Consider the following 15,471-nt stretch of genomic DNA (forward strand, 5'->3'; position numbering starts at 1 on the left):
CATTTTGTCTGAGGGACACAGGAGAAAAACTCTACAATATCACCACTGAAAACCTCTTACCCAAACCTTCCACGACACACAGAGGACAATAATTAAAGCTTAGTGTCCACAGGACTCGAGAGATGAAACCATCCCAAACAAGAGCTATGCTTAAAGCTGTTCTAAGTAAATCATCAATGTGTTGTTAGTAACACTTCTCAGATCACAGGCTCAGAAGTTTCAGTCAAAGATAACAGACAGCAAGTACCTAAGGAAGGCAACTGCATTAAGCAAGGGAGAAGTGGAGGCCATGGGAAATGGAGGGAAATTTTATGGATTTAAACAGTGGCCAGACAATTACCATCCGGTAGTTATTATCAATTCTTTCTGGCATAGCAAGGTTGTTTAATTATTTGTTTATTTAATAATCCACTTTACTGTAATTAATGTATATTTACTATGCTTTATCATGTCCATCAGAGGAAAATCGGTTTACTTCTGTCTCTAGCTCCTTGTAAAAAGCATTATCAATAGTGTGTGTATGGTTCTGGTTTCCCCCAAAATGCCTTGCCTCTATAGGTATTTGTGTAAACATTTACTGTACACATAGCTACCTAGACGAGTCTTGACTATGGAAATCTGCTAGGGTCAAGATCTTGTCGTCTCTCTGTGACCTGAAAATGTGGTTTCTCTCTCAGCCCCAAAAGCAGCACTAGCAGATTTGAGCTTCAAAAGGGGAAGCTCCAAACCCAGGACAAGCTCCAATTAGAATCTTTGCCCCACCTTGCCATCAAGTATTTCCTAAATTAAAAACCGCAGTGGCTCCAATCTAGACATTTCCCCCACCGAGCACAGAAAAAACATGGGGAACAGGCAAAGCAAGGGATCGCTTGTTATGACTGACAGATTCTCACTTCAGTGAGACAGAAGTCCTGAGGCTCCAGATGGTTTTCAGTGCATCCAGAGTCCCTGGAGTTTGTGTGAAACTCTTACCTTCCTGCCAGTCTTTCAGCTTAATTTCACAGCAGATAAGAGGAGCTCCAACTCTTCCAGTAGTATAGTCAGTAACTGTAGGAGAAAAGGCAACCCAACCATTACTACACAAGAGTTCCCAAGTGCACACCGAGCCACCAGAAACACCGAGTCTCAAAAGATGACAGAAGAGGCCAGAGAGGGAGTGCCACCTCTTCATTTTTCAGTCTTTGGACTCAGTGCATTCGTGCTTTTCAGGGCTGGATTTTAGATAATTACATTAAAAAAAATTCTGCTACCAATGAAGGACTAGGTCTACCAGTCATACATAGAACTCTGCTAAGACAAAGTGAGATGAGTATTCCTGCTCTTTCACTCACTTACAACGTATCTCAGACGAAATGTCTTTAGTCTCCACTTCTTCACCCATAAACACATCAACTTCATATAAGTACATACTGTGAAGATTAAATGTGTTTACTAATAATACTTGTCACTTTTTATTTGTTCTCAAACATCATCATCAGGGCATTAGCCCTTCCTTGGCCATCTGTGACTATGCTTAGCAATAATCACATCTTCGCAGATGGCTTCTTATGAACCCAGTACGACAGTAAGCATTGTGAGCTAACATACAAAGGATGACGAGACCTTACCAACAGAATTCCCAGGGAGAAATGTATGTGAAACAGTACTTAAGTCCTCATCTGCATGGACAAGTGACGACACAAATGAGGCGAGGAGCTAGGATGTCTGTCAGTCCTATAGAGAGCCTATTACAAACACCTGGCTCCAGCCTTTACACAATAGCTTCAGTTTGAAATATTCGGTTATCCCACAGACAGTCATGAAATCAACAACTGGACACCAAGGAGTGTCGAACAGGACTTAAGATATGAGATAACCAAGAAATACAAGATAATCAAGAAAACTGTAGCTGTGTTTGGATACTGTGTCTAATGACAGTGAGAATGTCCTTTGTGGCTAAATGTCCTTGAGGCTGTTCAAGTTGTTCCTCTAGCATCAAAAGCTAAGGTGCCAGGGCATTCTTCCACAATGTGAAAAAACTGAGGATCCTCAAAAAACTTTGGACTCACAATATCATTTACATTTCGATTTACATTAGGATGCGCCACCCCCGCCCCGTTTCGGGGCACATACTCTAATCTGTATTGAGTACTTCACTGCTTTACTCAATATCTGTGCTTTCATCTGGAGACTTCTACAATAAGCACTCTAAGACTAATGTAAAATGAAGTAGCCAGAAAAGACCTTATAAAAGTTGGGTAATAATGACTGGCAGCCAACAAAAATGGCATTCTGAAGAAGAGGAAAGAAATTACAGTGAGGTTAAGAACCAAACTCTATGTCAAGAGAGAGATGATTGGTTTGCCTAGAGAGGAAAGACAGGCGGGTAAGATAATGCTACATCAAATACATCTTCAAAATAGGGAGAGGTGTATTTAGATTCAATTCATCTGTCAGGCGGAGGGTGGGCTAGACGTGCCTAATAAAAGCAGAGGATGGACTAAAGGGCTGTCCTGTCATCTCAGAGCCAACCCAAGCAATAAAGCACAACCTAGTGAACCGACGGGAAGATCTGACTAAAGTTAAAGGCAGTAAACAGTTTGAGGACTTCAAAGTTGATTAAGTCCTGGAATAATTTCAAAGATGTAATAATACTGACACAAACAAGGTATTTAGCAGTAAGGTGACAGTTTGGAAAAAGGATATTAATTTTGGACGTAACCAGAGTGAAGTGATAGTAATCTCACTCAAAAAAAGTTCCTAGGCTGCAGACATGGCTCATATGTTAAGAGTCCTTGCTGTTCTTGCAGAGGACTGGATTTTGGCTCTGAGCACCAATCTCAGGAGGCTTACATACAACCACCTGTAAATCTAGCCACAGGGGATCCAACACACTCTTCTGGGCTCTGTGCATGCCCGCACTAACATGCTCATGCACACACACAAACACACATGATTAAAACAGAAGTCATTTTTTACTTAGAATTTTTTCATATGATTTTCATATATTTTTGATGATATTCTGTTCCCTCCCAACTGCTCCTCACTTCTCTATTCACCAAACTCTATAAAAACAACAACAAAAAATAAAAATTAAAACAAACAAAAATCACTAAGATAACCCCTCCAAAAAAATGTGCGCGCGCGCATGCGCGCAAGTCCATTTTGTGTTGGCCAACTACTCCTGGGCATGGGGCCTGTCCTTGAGTGTAATACTCTATTGAATAAATTTTCCTTTTACTAGCTGACATCAATTGGGCTAATTCACATATGAACTCAGAGACTGGGATGCGTGTACAATACCCACACAGGTTCAAACAAACAAAAAAAAAAATTCCTATATCCTCAGTGTTTCTCAACCTGGCATGATTTTGTGTGCTAAGGAGATATGTGGCAATATTTGGAATATGTTTCATTTTGACAGTGTGGGTGAGCAAGTTACTACTAGCAATGTGACTGTTAACATCCTTCAGTGGACGAGAGAGAATGCAAAAACAAAGAATTATGTGGTTCAAAAATGTGAATAGGGTCAAGGCTGAGACACTCTGCCTTGGGGAACTGAAGGTAACAGAAGACAAAGCAAAAAAGGATGTAAGAGGGACACTTCATCCCAAGGCCACAACTGTGCACGGTGATTATCCAGATCATGCTATCATCAAACTTTCTATCTGTGTGCATGCCCACCACCAATTGGTGATGCTTTCAACTTGGACTAGAGAACCTTCTTTTTGCAGTGGGTAATGGTTAATGCAGAGAATCATAGCTGCTTAAAGCACCTAGTGTACGTAGCCATGAGAACTCAGCCATGGAGGAATCATCTATAACAGGGGGCCTCCACCTCTGGGTCATGACCCTTTCAACAAACCATATCTCCAAAAATATTTACATTATTACCCTTTCAATGAACCTCTGTCTTAAAAAAAATTTACAAAATTATAGTTATGAAGTAGCAATGAAAATAATTGTATGGTTGAGAGTCACCACAACATGAAGAACTGTATTAATGGGTCACAGCATCAGGGAGGTGGAGGACCACTGAGCTCTAACAACCTTCTTCCATCCAGTGCACAGGGAACATCTCATAAGAGGCAGTAGAAAGAATGTAAGAGCGTGTGTGTGTGTGTGTGTGTGTGTGTGTGTGTGTGTGTGTGTGTGTAATGGTATTTTCTGAACATGACATGACTGTTGCATATATCAACTCACAGCAGCTGTACTTCCTGCACAAGACTAAGCCAGTCAAAATTCCAAAGGGTCCCCAAGACCCCACCCTTGGCAAAGGAGCTATTGGATAATACTAGCTGCTGAGAAAGGGAAATGCATTACCCTCTGGGAACACAGACATCATCAATGGGCTTACAGTTATCAATAATAAAAAAACAGGGGGAGACAGAGCAAAGAGCCCTAAGGGAAGTTGGAGGGATGTAGTGGTATATGGATCTGACCAAAATCTGTTGCATTAATGTACGAAATTTTGAAAGAATAAAAAAATATTATTTTTAAAAAGTGCTTAAAGAAAGAAAATTAAACCAACATGACAGAATTATGAGGCTTAAAATATTTATGAAACTAATATTAGGTTGGTTTATAGCAAACCTTGTATTACTCAAAAGGAATCATAAGGTAAGTTCCTAATGCCAAAGACATGCATTTCAGACAGAGGTCTGTGAGCTGGAACTGATCTGAAAGCCTCCTCCCTGGGGACTAGCTTTCATGGTACCAGAAGCTGCCACGCTAGCTTCATTTACAAAACAACTCCTGCACTTAAAGTTCAGGGAATATTGTGGAAAAAGGGGCCAGAGGATCAGGGAATTGGCTATGCAATCATGTCTCCTAGTAATGTCAGAAGTTACATCTATAAAAATCTCACCAATATGAACTGCCTAAACGTGAGCTGATCAAGGACAACAGGAATGCCGAATTGGACAGAGAAAAGACTAGGAGGCCTCAACTCTACATAACACAGAACCACAGGCAATACTGGGACCGAGAGAGGTAGCGTTCCCCAAGGAAGCAGACCAATTGGATATCCCAGACCAAACGGTCAGCTCTGAAAACATGCACAGGAGTAACACTATGTAGAATAGGCACATTCTAATTGGGGAATATGTGTGTATATAACTGTATGAATATAACAACAATTAATTTTTAAAAAGCCATGAATTTAAAAGAGAGCAAGGAAAGGTGTATGGGAGGGTTTGGAGGAAGCAGAGAGACTGGGGAAATGATGTAACTATATTATAAAATTATAATCTCAAAAATAAAAGGATTTTTGAGCTGGGTGGTGGCGGCACACACCTTTAATCCCAGCACTTGGGAGGCAGAGGTAGGAAGACCTCTATGAGTTCGAGGCTAGCAAGTTTCAGGATAGTCAGGGCTACACAAAGAGACCCTGTCTGAAACAAACAAACAAACAAACAAATCAAGAAATTTTAAAAAGAATTATATAACAAGCATGGTTTCTAAGTGATACTAACATAGGACCAAGGCTCACCTTCAGTAACTGTACCAGCACCACATGTTTCTGTCAGTCCATAGCCCTGACCAATGGGGCAGCAGAAGCACACGTTCATGAATCGGTGTGTCTGAGGAGACAGTGGGGCCCCGCCAGACAGCATCATTCGGACGTTCCCTCCCAGCAGAGCCTTCACCTTTTTAAAGAGTAACCTTGATAAGAAGAGAAAGAAATAACAGTCATACTGTCACGCATTATTCTTGGTACCTGGCTAACTTATAAAAGTTCTCAAAACTGGCTGAACATTTCCAAATATGATGGCAATGGGAGGGTGATACTATACGAAACAGAACGTGATACAGGTTCAAAATCCAGGGTCTCTGAAATGTACTTACAGATTACAAAGAGGTGCATCATATCCTTTCTTGATTTGTTCTAATTTGTAATCATACCCTATTTTGAATAGAGTTTTCTGAATATAATTCATCTCTTGAACCTTGCTCATAACATTCTTATAAATTCTATCCATGATTTCCTGCAAGATAAACAAAATACTCAATAATCTGAAAAGAATTACAATATCACTAAAAACAGTCATGATTTGATGATACACTGAGACCTCTTAGGTAGAGGTCTATCTAGGATCATGGACATATTTGTTTCCTGCATTACAGAACAAATTTTACTGACTTGTTCACTACTTCTAGGAAACAAAAGATAATACATGTTAGCATACTATATACCATAAACAAACACAATCTAAAATAAAATAAAAACTTCATTTTAAAAAGACTCAGTGCAAGTACAAGATTTACTTTGGTTCAACATGCTAAGTTGATCTAAAATATTAAAAAACAGGGCTGGAGAGATGCCTCAGTGGTTAAGAGCACCGACTGTTCTTCCAGAGATCCTGAGTTCAATTCCCAGAAACCACATGGTGGCTCACAACCCCTTGCAATTAGATCTGGTGCCCTCTTCTGGCCTGCAAGGACACATGCAGGCAGAACACTGTATACATAATAAATAAATAAACCTTTAAAAAAGTCTTAAAAAACAAACAAAAAACCCTTAAGTGATTAACAAACCCTCAACTGGTCAACATATAGAAAAAAGACGTGGAGTGTTCTGCTGTATATGAGATTTACACCTATCTCTCTCTCTCTCTCTCTCTCTCTCTCTCTCTCTCTCTCTCTCTCTCTCTCTCACACACACACACACACACACACACACACACACACACACACACACACAAAAAGAGAGAGAGGGGGAAGGGACGGAGAGAGGAGAGAGCTCACAATGACTAACACGCCAAAGATCTCTACAAGATCAAGCCAAACAAAATACCACCACGGAAGCAGGGCAAAATCCTACTAGCAGTGTAGAAAGTACTGGCATTTGTTTTCTTTAATGGTGTGACCCTGGGTAAGTCAAGCACACAGGTCCCATTCCCAAGAGTAGTTAGGCACCATGCAAACTGGACTCAATGGTTTAAAACAAAACAACAACAAAATGAATCCTAAACTCAAGGCAGGGAGTCAAGAATACCGAAGGTGGATCTGGAAGGAATTGGGGGAGGGGAGGGAGTATGATCAAAATATACTGTATTATTCTCAAAGAAATTTAATAAAATTTTGTGTAAAAATCTTAGCACAGAAAGAATTCATTCAGCTCTGATAATTTTTTTCAAAAAATTATTTCAAATAAATTCCGTTATTTTCATTTAGCAGCAAAATACCTAACTGTGTTGAATCAAATCATGATACTTTTCTCTTTATTACTATGACCTTGTGACTCTCTTACAACATGGCAGGGGTCTTAACCATTTCCTAAAAACTGTATATCTTTATAATTTAGGCATTTCTATGCTATTTTCCTTGAAACAAATATTAAAAATATAAACTTCTTGCTGCTATTTACTTGATAAATTAGAAGTAGGGCAAGGTTTGGGATATACTTACTCAGGCTAATATGTATAAGGCAAAAACAAACACCTCCATCACTAAGTGATGATTTAAAAAAACGCCTAGCACAAATTATTACAATAAAGCACAACTGTTCATAAATATCTGGTTCTAAATATTGAAGGCATCAATCACCAGTATAACTTAAGTTGTGCTATAATAAATAAATTTATGGATGTTTCTTCCATTATTAAAGCAGAGCCACATACAAATGGAGGTCAGTAGAATCATTCCTTTAAAAAGCTGCCAACACAGTGAAGCATGGTACACATAAAGTTGTCTTCTCCACTGCCACAAAAGGATTCACTACTACATCCCTGGACTTTTTCTGTAAGTCTGCGACTGAGAACTCTCAGGGTTTTCCCTCAGGGAAACACTTTCACACACTAGAACACCCCCTTTATAAGCTCCAGGGGCCCAAAAATATGGACACAAAAGCAAACAGATGGGAAGGAGGTCAAGGTGTGGGAACCACTTCCACTGCTTCCTAATCATGTCCGTGGAAGGGCTTGGGAATCAGATGTGCAGCCGTCACACAGTGGCAGGATTTACAGTTAGCTCATCAAACCACCTCATCTCAAGCTAACAACATACCACTAGTTATCTGTACTTCGAAGCAGTGTCGTATTCTGCATTCTCTTTGTAAATATCTGCAATGCTAAAGCTTACATTGTGCTCTCATCTAGGAATGCACCGAACTCAGAAAACAATCTACGGGGAGTAAGGAGTTCTTTAAAAAGACCACTTATAGAGGAAGGGGGGGTCAGGATCATGATGGGAAAAACCAGAGACAGCTGACCCAAGCTAGTGGGAGCTGATGGGCTCTGGACTAACAGCTGGGGAGCCCGCACGGGACCACACTAGGCCCTTTAAATGGGGGTGAAAGTCGTGTGGCTTGATGTGTTTATGAGTCCCCTGGCAATGGGACCACGACTTATCCTGGGTACAGGAACTGGTTTTTTAGAGTCCACTCTGTATGGTGCGATGCCTTACTCAGCCTTGATACAGGGGGAAGGGGTTAGGTTTGGCCCCAACTTGGTATGCCAGCTTGTGTTGACTACTCCAAGGCCTTACCTTCTATGAGAAGGAGGTGGCGGTGGGATGGGAGGAGGTGGAGGGGAGCAGGAGAAGGGAAGGAAGGAGGAACAGGGGTTGGTATGTAAAAAGAAAAATTTTAAATAAAAAAGATAATTATGAAAAAAAGCCCACCTATAGAACAACAGGATTTAAGGAAAGCAATCAGGTCTGATGTAACACAGACTATTTACTATCCTTCTGTTTGACAAAGATAAGGAAGTATCACTGCCAATATGAACAAGGACAGCAGCCATGGAGCGGACCTGATATAACCAATGGGAAAGAGATGGTCCAACAAGTCCTGGACAGCTAGCTGATGAACTCATAGTCCAGCAGGAGTGAATAGGAAAAATAAACCTTTTAGGAGGGTCTTCAGTTGTCCTAATCCAAACAACAGTCACAGGGACTAAGGGAAGCCTAGATTAGTCTAGATGTGTCTGATTTTCAGAGATCACGTGATCACGAGGGCTCTGAGCTAGCCAATGGTTTAATCCACCAATGGATTCAAGATTTGACTATATTACTGGGAAACAGTGGTGCTTTGGAATAATTTCCTCATTTATCAAGCCCAAAGCCTCTCCATTCAGTTTGAAAACTTGGCAAATGCTACAGTACTTCTAAATAACAGGACAAAATCCTTTCTGGGCTACTCCAGCTCTAATAATTTTTGTAGAAAAAAATTTAAGGACAGTAAAATATTTCACATCTGTAATGCTTAGAAAATTTGGACTGAACAAAATATCATCTAAATCTCAGACTTTCCATGCACAAAAATAACTTGTGAAGATACTAGGCTATGCTATGTCTGGAAGTTTGATTCTAACACAAGCAGTAGTAATAAACTCTCCCTGTGGTTTGCCAAGTGTAAATAAATGTGCTAGAACATAACAGATTTATGCACATCTGAAACACTCCTTTCAACTCATCGTTATATGGCTTTAGATGTAACATCTGTTCTTTTTAAAAGCAGCATTTCAGTTAAGGATTTTACATCTATGAAATAGAACAGTACTCCTGTGGCAGCTTTTGGAAATTGGTAGATTTCTTTAGGAAGTACTTCCGGAAGATGATAGGTCAGATGCTGTATCATGTGATGTGGTGAGTGGGAAGTGCTGCCTGTTAGTTAAGACTCAGCTCTGTCACCAACCTGTCCCATAACCTCAGTTCTCTGGGATCACGCAGGGCCCGATTGCTTTTAATTATAAGATTAAACAAAATAATCTGGGGAGTACATGTCTACCTTAAGATATTAGGACCATGCCTCAACTCTAGGTACTTTGAAGGTCATTTTCATCGTGAATTTCCAAGCATCAGCAAATACTCACAGGTATACATTCCAGCCTTGTTACTTCTATGATTTTAAGGATCACCTATGCCAATATTTCAAAGTAAAATTATTCTTTAAGTGTACACATATACCTAAAAGAATTACTTTTTAAAAATTAGAAGTGTAAACAAGAACTTGTCTAAGTGACCCCTTTCTACTTGTATAACTAGTCTGTACTCACCGGAACAGCAGCCATGAGAGTGGGTTTCAGCACAGTACAATCACCCTTGCTTCCCTTCTTGATTTTGCTGGACTACATTCCCGAAAGAGCAAATACAATCAGGGAAACAGATGTTAGCAAAAATGGGGCGGGGGCGAGTCTAATTCAAGTATCAATAACAAAGGCAGAATTTACACACAGGACTTAATCTCCTATTGCAGCATCTATCACAAGTCCAAAGAGTATGTGATTTTTCTATTTTATTCTGTTGGTTTGGTTTCGAGCACTGGTTTCTAGCACATCGCAGCCTTCCCGAGAAGATTAACTGATCCAGGATAACAATAGAATTGGACATGTTGGTGAGCTAAAGATTTGTATTAATATTACACCATCAAATATAACAGACTGCATTTTCAAAAAAAAAAAAGTCCATTTTTTTCAAAGCCCCATTAAAGCAGTCTTATCACTAAAACAGAATAGAAGGCTTTTTTGTTGTTGTTGCTTTTTTTTTCACTTTTTTTATTTTTTATTTTTCAAGAGACAGGGTTTCTTGTAGGCTTGGCTGTCCTGGAACTCAATCTGTAGACCAGGTGGCCTTAGAACTCACAGAGATCCGCCTGGCTCTTCCTCCCATGCTGGATTAAAAGCCTGTGCCACCACACCTGGCACTTTGAAGGCATTTTAACTTTCTTTGATTACTCAGTAGGCAAAGATGTATCTCAAAATGACCATTATGGACGTCAACTTACATCACAGAGAATAATAATTTGGTAATTTTCTGATTGGTAGAATAAAAGCCAAGCCAGTGGCCAAGTGGCGACATGTACATATATACATCAATGTGCACAATTTCTTTCATGCATAAAAACACTTGGATTTCAAATGTCAAATTAATCACAGGTAGAAAATTAATAAAGTCATTCACTGGGAAAAAAAGTAGATAAAAATAAGAATCTCCTATAATATGATTTAGTCATTTACAAATCTGGGTAAATGATGCATTAACCAAGCTAAGAGGAAAGAAAACTAGCTGTCAAGAAGCAGTGAAATTGACAAGAAGTACCACACAGGCTCTGCTGGCAGAACCCAATTGTTTTTCTCTTCTTAAAGCGGTTTTCTGTATGGAATTCCAAAAGTGCTTAAACTACGAGTGAGTGCTGCCTCTTGTTGGCCTTCCTGCTATGAACAGTAGAAAAAAAGAACCCTGATTCAGTATGAACCTGAGGCCTGGCCTTGGAGATGCTACAGTGCTATCCAACAGAACTTTCTGCAAAGGCGCAAATATCTTGGCTGTTCAACAGGATAGAAATTGGTCACATGGGTGTCAGGAACCTGAAATGTGGCTAAATAAAACAAGAAAGCAAAAAATTTAAATCTAATTTTAATCAATTTCTCTTTAATGATGGGACTAGTGGCAGAGGTCTAGAATAAAATTCAGAAGAAAACTAGGTCCTAAAGCTACACCTTTTCCCAAGAACCAGTTAATGGTCCTGAATGAATATACTTTTCAGTATAAATTCTCAGAGCAACATCTAATAAAGAAAGATAAAGGTAATTATTTCAAAGTAATTTTAAAATATGGGCCTAAATCAATGCTACTATCATTTATTCATGGAAAGCTATGTTTGATGCCACGGGGACCTTTGTACTGAATAAATCACAAGCCAAGAGAAAGTTGGTCACCTGGTCAGATAATGTAAGTGGGGAAGAATAACCAATCCTACAGCCGTAGGTAAAGCAAGAGATCTCTGCTGTCAATTCCAGCACATGAGCCAAGGGTAGGTAACCAATGTAGGTGTCCTTTGGTCTGAAACAAAGTAAGAGCAACAGATTAAGCATGTTGACAAGGCGTTTTAAAGTCATAACTCAATTATGCACTCTCTATTTGTAATACAGCTGAGGGAGCCTCTCTTACCCGAGTCCAGGTATTCTTTCACACTGGCCTGTCATGCCAGCTATCAAATTGCTATGATGCATCATCACTCCCTTGGGTCGGCCAGTAGAACCACTGGTATACATGACAATGGCCATGTCCGAAGGAGTGGGTCTATTTGGAGGAATGCTCGCTAAATAAACGAAAAAGCACATTTTCTTCAGTTTGAAAGGTGAATTACTTGACAAGAAGGTATTTTCATTTTACATAAGGATACAGATTTCAAAATTAGTCTGGAATAATAAATAGTAAGTAAGAATGGTTGTCATATTTCAATTGACTGAAATAAAAATTTCAAACTCAACCCGGTCTATTTCCGGGATCAAGCCTCTTCACAGTGTTATGTACAGAATTGGGAAGGGTTTCTAAGGCTTTGAAAGGATAGCATCCTGTGGAGATTCCTTAGCTCTAAATAATAGTTCAGGGCCCAGCATGGTGATACATGCCTTTAATCCCAGCATTCCAGAGGCAAACGCAGGAGATCTCTGAGTTTGAGGCCAGACTGATCTACAGAGCAAGTTCCAGGACAGCCAAGGCTACACAAAGAAACCCTGTCTGGGGTGTGGAGAGCAAGGCATACTACTTAAATGACCAAAGTCAAAGTTATGTACTTAAACAGGCTATATCAAATGCTCCTTCAGGATGTTCATGGTCATTGGTAGGATCAAAAAAAAAAAAACATGGACTCATCTGGGGATCAAGTGAAGCAAGAAAAAAATGTTACTTGCGGGCACATTATATTGTTCTCACACCAAGCATACAATGACATTTCTCATCTGTCTACTTTTGAATAAGTATGCAAAATGTGTATTGTCATTATTTTTATAATTTATTAAATTTACTTACTTAATAATACTGAAATTATTAAATATATAGATACATATTAAATATTTATTAATTAATAATGTTTACCTACTTAGGTAAAGTATCACAGACCATAACATATAGCATAACTCTACATATACTATTATTATGATATTATGATAACACATTCTAATAATGACTCTTTACGCAGATAAACTAGTATTACAGGCATATATGAATCCTATCTATCCTGGAGACAAATGGATAACAGCAATTCATGTCAATTCTCAATCAAAATTGTGAGAACTGATAAAGTGTCTTCTAAGCTTTTGTGTCGAATGCTCTGATGAATCATCAGAACTGGCAGAAGCAGACCCTGCTGATCACAACTTCCCAGTCAAGCAGGCACCAACCTCACAGTCTCAACCTGATGATACAAACAATTCTTCATGGATCTCTTCTATTTCGGTGCATCAAGCCAGCAGAGGCACTGATTTGCTCTGGACTGTCTTTTCAAAGGATATACACTCTTCTAGAGTGAATAACAGGCCTGCTTACGATCCAGAACATTAAAGAGTAAAATATTTGGCCCCGGGCTTCTTTTCTATGGTAAAAATGCATATTCTGGCTATTGTTTTGAAGGAAAAAATTGCCTCATCTCTAACCTAAGGTCTACTTGCTATCTTCAAGAAATTCGGCCAAGATTGCCTTCTTCAGGAGGAAGGAAAAGAAATTTTCAGTCACATACAGTCTTGTTTAAAGATTAAACAGCTTCAGCATTTTGACTAATGTCACTTCTTTTATTAATCTGCTAAAATGACAAACATGAATTTATGAGGACGTTAACTTGAACTGATTCACTTACCATTTTCTGGCTTGGATCCCAACTCTTCCACTGATTGCATGCTGTGAATCTCAAACCCTTCAGGGTACTCCGCTTTATTGATAGTCTTATTATCCACATAAATGATATGTTTAACACAATTGATATCTAATAAAGCCGCCTGTTGAACAGAAATAAAAGCCAGCTATTCAATTTGGCACACCATCAAAATTAATACTAAATGATAGGACTGAAAATGTTTACTAAGTAAATTTTCACTGTGGTAATTATAGACAAATTCAAAGTGCACTAATATTGTAATCATATTAAATAAACCACCCACATCTTTAGGAAGAAAAGTACTAAGACCAAAACATTTAAAAATAATAGCAACTATATTAAGATGCTAAGAGACAGGCAATATAAAAATATGTAAAACTCGAGTAACAAAAATTTTAAATGGAGCAGGAAAGGAGTACATGTATATTTTCCTTACTAGTGTATTTTCTCTTTTTGTTTCTTATCATTCTGATCATGTACCTGTCTCTTAACATCTTAATGTAGCTTGTCACAAAATATACTTTCGTAAGCCCCATTATAACCACAAAGCAAAAACCAATGGTAGGCAAACAAAAATAAAAAGCAAGGGCCCAAAATATGGCAGTAGAGTAAAGCACTTAACCACACACGGACTCGAAGGGAGGGAGATCAGACCTCACCCAAACTAGAAAACACGCCACAGAATAGCTGTAGTAACCTACCTTCTGAGAGTTAAATGGAATGTACATAGATTAACGTTAAAAGACAGAACTACTGAATGGATTATTACGATTACCTAGCTGGCCAGTGGTGGCACACACCTTTAATCTGAGCACTCGGGAGGCAGAGGCAGGCAGATTTCTGTGAGTTCAAAGACAGCACGGTCTACAGAGCTAGTTCCAAGATAGCCAAATTAAAAAGACTGCAATAAGCCATCAAGCCTCAAAAACCTAGAAATCAACAACAAATCAAACTAAAAAATCTAGCAGAAAAGAAATAACAAAGAACTGAGCTAACTAAAATAGACTTCAATACAAAAATGAAGGAGACCAAGAATGGGTTCTAAAACGTTCAACAGGGCCTGGGGAGATGGCCCAGGCTGGAAAAAATGATTCAGGACATTGAAGTGGAAAGGATTTTTTCATTGTTACTGGTTTTGTTTTGTTTTTGGATAAACCCCCAAAGCAGAGAAAACAGAAAGAAGAGCAGACAAACAGCATTATGTGAAAGTAAAAAGTTTCTAACTAGTAAAGGAAACCATCGTCAGAATGAAGAGAACCTACAGGGCAGGATAAAATTCTGTAAATCCTCCTTCTGACACATGGTATACATCCAGAAACTCAGCAGCAAGTCAAAGAACCCAAGTGACAACAGGCAAAACAACTACCTAAGCATTTCTCAAAAGGAGACATAGAAATAACAAGAGATGCATGGAAAACTCCTCAGCATCACTAATCAGAGAAACACAAATCGAAACCACATGAAATCTTACCTATCTCCCAAAAGAATGACTATCATCAAAAAGGGAAAAGGCCCTAGTAAGTCTGTGGAGAAAGGGGAATCCTTGCACCACACTGTTGATGAAATTCTACATCAATATAGTCATTATATATATAAAAAAAAAACAGTACAGAAGGTCCTCCAAAACTTAAAAAATGAAATTACTATAACTACAACAATCTTACTATCAGAAATCCTGAAGAAATGAAATCAGTATGTCAATGATATTTATACTCTCATGTTCAATATCTTACTATTCACAATAGCCAAGGAATGGATATAGCCTATCAGCTGATGAATGGATAAAGAAAACATGGTACATATATACATTGAATTACTATTCAGCCATAAGAAGAACAAGAGCCTACCATTTGCAACAACTTGGTTCCTGCTAAAGATCATTACTGTAAGTAAAA

The 15,471-nt window shown here is 38.8% G+C and overlaps 1 protein-coding gene across 6 annotated transcripts in view; it reads right to left on the reverse strand.

Annotated features, from left to right (window-relative positions):
- The window catches only part of Acsl4 (acyl-CoA synthetase long chain family member 4), a 68,594-nt gene that overhangs the window by 13,277 nt on the left and 39,846 nt on the right, over window positions 1-15,471 (reverse strand). For all 6 annotated transcript variants that reach the window (XM_059251373.1, XM_059251371.1, XM_059251374.1 and 3 more), the window contains 7 exons: window positions 13,559-13,697; window positions 11,872-12,022; window positions 11,640-11,763; window positions 9,978-10,049; window positions 5,827-5,966; window positions 5,471-5,643; window positions 973-1,047 (listed from right to left, as the gene is read on the reverse strand). In XM_059251373.1, coding sequence (XP_059107356.1) covers window positions 973-1,047; window positions 5,471-5,643; window positions 5,827-5,966; window positions 9,978-10,049; window positions 11,640-11,763; window positions 11,872-12,022; window positions 13,559-13,697 — 874 coding nt within the window. The remainder of the gene's footprint in view (window positions 1-972; window positions 1,048-5,470; window positions 5,644-5,826; window positions 5,967-9,977; window positions 10,050-11,639; window positions 11,764-11,871; window positions 12,023-13,558; window positions 13,698-15,471) is intronic.

Source organism: Peromyscus eremicus, chromosome X, assembly GCF_949786415.1.
Source record: "Peromyscus eremicus chromosome X, PerEre_H2_v1, whole genome shotgun sequence".
Classification (NCBI taxonomy): Eukaryota; Metazoa; Chordata; class Mammalia; order Rodentia; family Cricetidae; genus Peromyscus; species Peromyscus eremicus.